The 7,138-nt window shown below is 42.4% G+C and overlaps 1 protein-coding gene across 1 annotated transcript; it reads left to right on the top strand.

Annotated features, from left to right (window-relative positions):
• The first annotated feature begins 897 nt into the window (after positions 1–897).
• Positions 898–5,387, top strand: LOC119354926 (eukaryotic translation initiation factor 3 subunit H-like). The gene is made up of 10 exons (XM_037621691.1): positions 898–1,022; positions 1,113–1,216; positions 2,089–2,155; positions 3,940–4,073; positions 4,153–4,201; positions 4,280–4,351; positions 4,447–4,548; positions 4,624–4,691; positions 4,819–4,971; positions 5,118–5,387. The coding sequence occupies exons 1-10, from the start codon at positions 900–902 to the stop codon at positions 5,173–5,175; spliced, it is 930 nt and encodes a 309-aa protein (XP_037477588.1). The 5' UTR covers positions 898–899; the 3' UTR covers positions 5,176–5,387.
• Positions 5,388–7,138: the final 1,751 nt, after the last annotated feature.

Genomic DNA, 7,138 nt, shown 5'->3' with positions numbered 1-7,138 from the left:
CCCCCTCTTGCGTTCGTTCGGGAGAGTCTGGCGTCATACGCAGTTTTAGTTCGTTTGATTTTGGTCGCTGACGCGTGAGATGGATTAGGGGAAGCTCTCGCTTTTCGGCGGATCTGTATTGAGATGATTGCTGATTTGACATTGGTGAAGTTTGTGGTTAATTTACTGTGCTGTGGAGTCAAGTTAGTTAGGGGAATATTTACTAATTACAGTACGTGTTACATATTTGAACAAAGGTGCTTTCAACTAACCTTTTGCATCTTGAAGTAGAAATGAGTAAGTTATTTTGAAAAACTACCTTTTGCAAAACGGAACTCCTGTATGATTTGTAGTGCATAGAGGGGCTAGAACAGCGTCTAGTCTATTGCCATAGACCACCAATTGGATGCTGTTTCCTTATATACAATACCTCCCTAAACCTTTTGCTAGAGTTGCTACATCTGAACATATTTTTCTTCAAAATAAACTTTAAGCACACCGAGAACATCAATCTGTTTAGTAATATATTTGCACATATAAAAAGGCTATTAGTGCCACTTTCCTAGTTTTCTTTGATACACATTGAATAATAGAACACACTTACATATGTTATTATCTGGGGTGCCTACGGATACAACTGATAATGTTGTTTCTTTAGCTCCAGTTACCTGTTTCAGTTTTGCATGTTATTGGAAGCCCAATACTGTTAAACCAAAATATTGACCTGCCGAAAAAAGTGTAGACTGGGTTGACACTGAAACAAAAGTTTCACCTGGTTTTAACTAAGTTAGATTAGATCAGCTACAGTATACTAGTGGTTCATCAGTTTGTATTTCCATGACTAGCAACTGGCGTCTGTATTACTAAACACAGTTGGGCTGGTGTAATTTCTTCTAATTATCATTTGTTTGTCTCTTAATATGCAGGCTGTCCTGAAGATCATTAAGCACTGTGAGGAGTTTGCGCCTGCTCTGGTTACAGGTCAACTGCTTGGTTTGGATGTTGGTAGTGTTCTGGAAGTGACCAACTGTTTTCCTTTCCCTGTGAGTCTTTGACATTCTTGGCGGTGTTACTTCCAGGATACTTGTGATTCATCTGATCTATTGGCGAATAATACCTACCTTACACTGTAGATAAGAGAGGACGACGAGGAAGCAGATGCAGATGGTGCGAACTATCAGCTTGAGATGATGAGGTGCTTGAGGGAGGTTAATGTTGACAATAACACTGTTGGATGGTGAGAAGCTATTTCATCCGATTCAGTATTGATACTCAAATTCATTAAGGAATAGTTAGTGGTGTGTTTAGATATTTGACATGTACGTTGACAAATTCACAGATCTTCTTCGTGTATTTATGTATTATTTGTCCGTCTTGCATAGCTGAACAACTAGAGTGTAGAAGTGTACTGACATACTCCTCGATAGACAATAGTTTTTCATTGTTTCGGATTGACAATCTGTATGCTATGCTATGTTTTTTCTTATGTTGATGGCATTGTAGGCCTGTAGGAAATGTTACAGCCAGACATAACTGAGGTATGTTCATTTGCCAATGCAATATGGTATTGCTGTTGGCACTGAGAAGTGAGAACTAACTAGTGTTGGTCATAGCCGCTAGGTGTGTATTCTGCCGGTACTTAATGGTTTTACGTTAGCTATGTCTAAATTTCTTAACTAGATTCTTTTCAAATTGACAAGTGTAATTTATCTTTCTGGAACACTAATTCGTAAAGGTTGCTAGATTTGTTTATTCTGTGGAGTAACATCAAAACTCGGGAAATCTGAGGGACTGAGGGTTACTGGGTTAGCATTTAAGTGGTCTGTGTTAGGTGCTTACGAGGTATAGTTTACACTATTGATATACCAGTCGATCTGTTTACATGTCTTGTTCAAAACGCACTGTATATTTTTAATTGTAAATACACTATTATGAGTTTGCGAGTCGTGATGCTTGCCCACCATATTTTATCTTGAGCTACACAAGTATGATGCTGTTATGTTGTATCTTGCTTACGTTATGGCTTCTAGCATAACATTCATGTTGTACTCTGCTACTGGATCACAATGTTGACCCTTTGCATTGCTTTTGCTTTTACCTTCTTTACAGGTATCAGTCCTGCTTGCTTGGATCTTTTCAAACCGTTGAGCTGATTGAAACATTTATGAATTATCAGGTACGGTTAGAGAAATGAGCTGCATGCTGGTGTTGAAAAATATTTCACTACTGTTGGAACCTCCCTGTTTTTGATGTTTTTACCGGACTGTCCTTTTGGTTAACAGTTTTGAACATGCCAAATCTGTGGTCTACTCTTGAGTTCACATACACATCTATATCAAAGAGTCACATTGTGATCTATCTTAAAAGATGATTTTAGTCATATTAAGATATTGTGTAGATCTAAAAATGGAATTTGTAGGAGTTTTAGCTTAAGGTGATTACGGGCTTTGGGACTTGACTAGGGAAGTTACGTTTGTAGTTTTTATCTAGTGTGGAATGGAGGGGCAGATCCATCTTTTTTTCAGATTTTCTATGGCGGGCAGTAGGGAAGTCAGACGAATGCACCTATCTGGTGTCTCCTTTACGTGTAAATATAAAGAGGCTAAGAAGCATGTATACGGGGACGGAGACACGGTGATAGGCATACGGGGACACGGGATATGGAATTTTCCAAAACAGCCATTTGGGGATACGGCGAGTATATATAAAACTAAAAAAAATGCCATTTAATATAGAGTTACGACAAAAAAGAGAGATCATAATACTACCCAATTTGGTGTCTCCTCCATCAAGTGGTTGATTGATCCTCTCATAGTCCCATGTCAATGCAAGTTGCATCTTGCAGAACACATCAAATGCTAGTCTAGTATTAGAGACTGAAGAAGACCACACAGGATACTTGGGAATTGGGATCTACAACACCAGGACCAGGCCGCCCTTCACTCTCACCCACGGACGATTGGCTACCGGTACCGATTGTGGCGCTCCCAGATGCCATGCTACCTAACAACATGCAGCACAAACATTCAAAGAGCAGCAGAACATGGTTAGCACCGTAGCAAAAGGAGCACGCAGCAGCCAGCAGCTCAATGGAAGAAAATCAGAATAAAAGAATGGAAGAGGTTGAGGAGAGGCTGCTGCGTTTGGGGAGTTGGGGTTACCTGCTGTTGGGAGGAGAGGTTACTGTGTTTGGGGAGTTGGGGTTACCTGCCGTTGGGAGGAGAGGCTGCTGGTGCTGGGGGTAACGGTCGCCGGTCGATTCCAGGTGTCGCCGCCGGCGGCGACGGCGGCGGCGGCACGTTCACTGCTGTCTGGGAAGGCTGGGAGAAGCTCGTCATATGGAGAGCTTGCGTGCAAACGACCCCTGCAAGATATTGGGCTGAGGCTGTTTTTGGCCAAGCCGTGTCCCAGACGTGTCACGTACCGTATTCCACCATGCCCCTGTTTATTTTTCTTTAAAAAAAATGATTCTCCCGCCATATGTGGACGGCCAATCGGCAATTTCTGGCGTGCCCATGCTTCTTAGTAAAGAGGATAGCGGTGGTCTGGTGGTACATTTGTCGGCCTCCCCTCCCTCCAAATTTAACAGATTTCAGGTGTCAGTGTGTGGTTTCAACAAGGGTTTGGTGTTAGGTTCAAGTTTCAGCTGTATTTCATTTTTCAAGTAGGTCCTTAGTTTTTACAGATCAGGCATTACGTTTCAAGTTTCAAATGCTTTCCAAGAACAATTACTAGTGCAGTTGTAATGTTAAACAAGGTATACAGAGATGCTACAGTACGAGCTTCAAGCAAATGATTTTTCAGTATCAGCTATTCAGCTTCATAGTTACGCCTGAGCTTTCAAGTAAACATTTTTCAGTATCAGCTTCATACTTATCTTTGAGTAGGTCCTAAGGTCATCATGGTTTTTATTACTTGGTCTCCTATTTTCCTTGCTGGATTAACGTTTACATCTCACAGGAGAACATCCGGAGATGCGTGTGTATCGTGTATGACCCATCTAGGTCTAGTCAAGGAGTGCTAGCTCTTAAAGCCCTGAAGCTCACAGACTCTTTTATGGATCTGTACCGCAACAATGGTTTAACTGGAGAGAAGTATGGTTTGATTTCTGTGACTCCATACTTTTTGCAAGTCTCAGACATTGTATGTGCGAATGACCCGTTGTGTTCACAGGCTAAGGGAAAAGAAATTGTCATGGGTTGATATTTTCGAGGAGATACCGGTGCGCATTCTTATATCTTCTGTATAATCATGGCAATGAAATTGATCTCTTGATGTATCTTTTTTGTTTGTCTCGCAGATTAAAGTGTCCAACTCAGCGCTTGTCAGTGCCTTCATGAAGGAGCTGGAACCTGAGTCACCTGTTTCACAGGTTGAGATTTTTTTACTCCTAAATGCATTTGCAGAAAATATGTCTTCTCCTTTTAGCATTTCCTGGAGTAACATCCTTTTCATTTCTGGTCCCAGTGTGACTTTGACCGTCTTAAATTGTCGACTGCGCCCTTTATGGAAAGGAACCTAGAATTTATGATTGGGTGCATGGATGGTCTTTCATCAGAGCAAAACAAGGTAACCTTGGACTTTAAAAGAACTGGATTCAAGTGACAAATGTATTTGTTTGACTGAGTTTTCCTTTTAATGTAGTTCCAATATTACTATCGCAACCTAGGAAGGCAACAGTCACAGCAACAGGCATGGCTTCAAAAGAGAAGGTGAAAACAAATACTGAACCATTGCTGTTTATTAGCTCTTGTATAATCCAAAGATAGTGCCTCCCAGAAGCTAGTACAGCAAATGTGTGGACATTAAACACCGCCCTTATTGTTTGTGCCACTACAGGCAAGAGAACATGTCTAGAAAGGCTGCTGGCGAGGAGCCGTTGCCAGAAGAAGATCCATCCAACCCTATCTTCAAGCCGCTTCCTGAGCCATCCCGCTTAGAGGGTTATCTCGTAACCAATCAGATCTCGAGCTACTGCAACCATATCAATGGGTATGGATTCTGTAACATTCCTATGCATCCTATGCATATGTGGATTCATTGTTAGTTGGTTTGACAGGCCTTTTGCATGTTTTTTAAGCACACTTGGTGCAGATTTGATAGGCCCTTGTATTGATTGTTGCCATTTATGATTGCAGGGTTGCTGGCCAGAGTTTCAACAGGCTATACTTGATGAAGGCGTTGCAGGAAGATTAGGTGCCGGGTGGCAGCTGCTGTGAGATTTTAACTTGACACTGTACCGCACCTCAATTTTGCAATGTACTCCATGTGCACACGCACATTGCCTATTTTGTTTTGCTCAAATCAGATAGTTCAGATGCATTGGGTGGATATCATTTGTTTTGATGGTTTTGTTCCCGCCTTCTGCAGCTAAATTTGGTCTCTTTGTTTGGTTTGGTTGCGGGTGAGATGGTTCTTGAATTCTTGATACTCCCTCCGTAAAGAAATATAAGAGTGTTTAGATCACTGCTTTAATGATCTAAACACTTTTATATTTCTTTACGGAGGGAGTACATGAAAAGCATGAACACGGGTACTACCTCCGTTCAGGTTTATTGATCCCCATTGTAATCTGTGTCAAATTTTAATCATAAATTTAATTCATGCATGTCACCAAAAATTATATCATTGAAAACTATGTTCAAATATGATCGAATGATATAATTTTGTTGACATGCACTAACATTTTATCATTTAAATTTTCGGTCAAAATTTAGCACAAATTATATAGGGGACTAATAAACACGTTTCAGTTTGCTCAGACTAGATTACGACCTGGTTCTTTTGGCCGATTCTCAAATCTTGAGAATCGATCTTTCACCTAGCTTCTCGTAGAATCTTGTATCTATATTTTTTTATAATCCTAACTGTTCATATCCTAACTAGGCTAACTAGCTAGTATTGTAAAAACAAATATGGGTTTAAAATTTTGGAAGAAATTAGGTGGAAGGTCGGTTCTCAAGATTATGGAAGAATCGGCCAAAAAAACTGGATAGACAGGAGTATATTTGCTGATGACACTTGATTGGATAAGTAAGCTGGAATTCCTTTTTCTTGAATACGCACGAGTGTGCGTATCATATTTTATAGAAAGAAGAGGGGGTGGGGTGGGGTGGGGTAGAGAACCCAAACCACCGTTGAACACTACAACATCACTTACAACCCACAACTCCACCTAAGTGTATACAATGGATCACTCGCTACTCGCCCACCCTGACAACAACTTAAACATGCTATCTAATTCACCCTTAAGCAAGTTTGCCTGCTGTCAAGCTTTGCCCTCTACTACAACTCTCCGGACCACCACCTCCATAGATGGGGAGGCACCATCAAAGACGACCGCGTTCCTATGTTTCCGCATTTCCCAAAGCACGAGCGTGAAAATGGCCTTTAGTTCTTTTGGTTTGTGTACACTTGTCGTTCTCGTGGTGCACCAACCCTTGAGGGTATCTTGGGCCGTAGGTGACCACTCCTGCTTGCCCATGGCCGAGCACAACGTTCTTCACACTGTTCTTGCGAGCACACATGTCAGCAGAATATGGTCAATGGTTTCCACTTCCTGGTTGTAGAAAGGGCAGGCAGGAGTGGTTTCCACTCCTGCTTGCCCATGGCCGAGCACAACGTTCTTCACACTGTTCTTGTGAACACACATGTCAGCAGAATATGGTCAATGGTTTACACTTCCTGGTCGTAGAAAGGGCAGGCATCTTGATGTGGGAGTCCACGTTGGGCATGGCGGTCGGATGTCCAACACCTGTTTCTCATAGCTAGCCAAGTGAAAAATCGGCACTGCAGTGGGGCTCTAGATCTCCATGAGAAATCCGCGGTTGGGGCCGCCACCCTTTCGGCAAACCTGGCTGCATAGGCAGAGCGAACTGAAAACTGGCCGTTCGTCTCCCATGACCAAGATAAGGAGTCTACAACACTTCCCTGTAGCTGAATGCCCTGCAGGCATTGCCAGACCTCCAAGTACTCCACCAGAGCAGTGAATTCCATGTCAGGGTTAACATCTCGTACCCAGGTACCAAGCGAGACCGCCTCATGAACTGTGCGAGTGGCCTTGCCTCGCTGCGAGACACCTTCGTATAGGGCCGGCGCAAGCTCCTGTATCCGCAACCCATCGAACCAACGGTCCTCCTAAAATAGGGTATCCTTCCCA

Source organism: Triticum dicoccoides, chromosome 2A, assembly GCF_002162155.2.
Source record: "Triticum dicoccoides isolate Atlit2015 ecotype Zavitan chromosome 2A, WEW_v2.0, whole genome shotgun sequence".
Classification (NCBI taxonomy): Eukaryota; Viridiplantae; Streptophyta; class Magnoliopsida; order Poales; family Poaceae; genus Triticum; species Triticum dicoccoides.
Note: the sequence above shows the minus strand (reverse complement) of the source record. Positions and strands in the feature narration are given on the sequence as shown.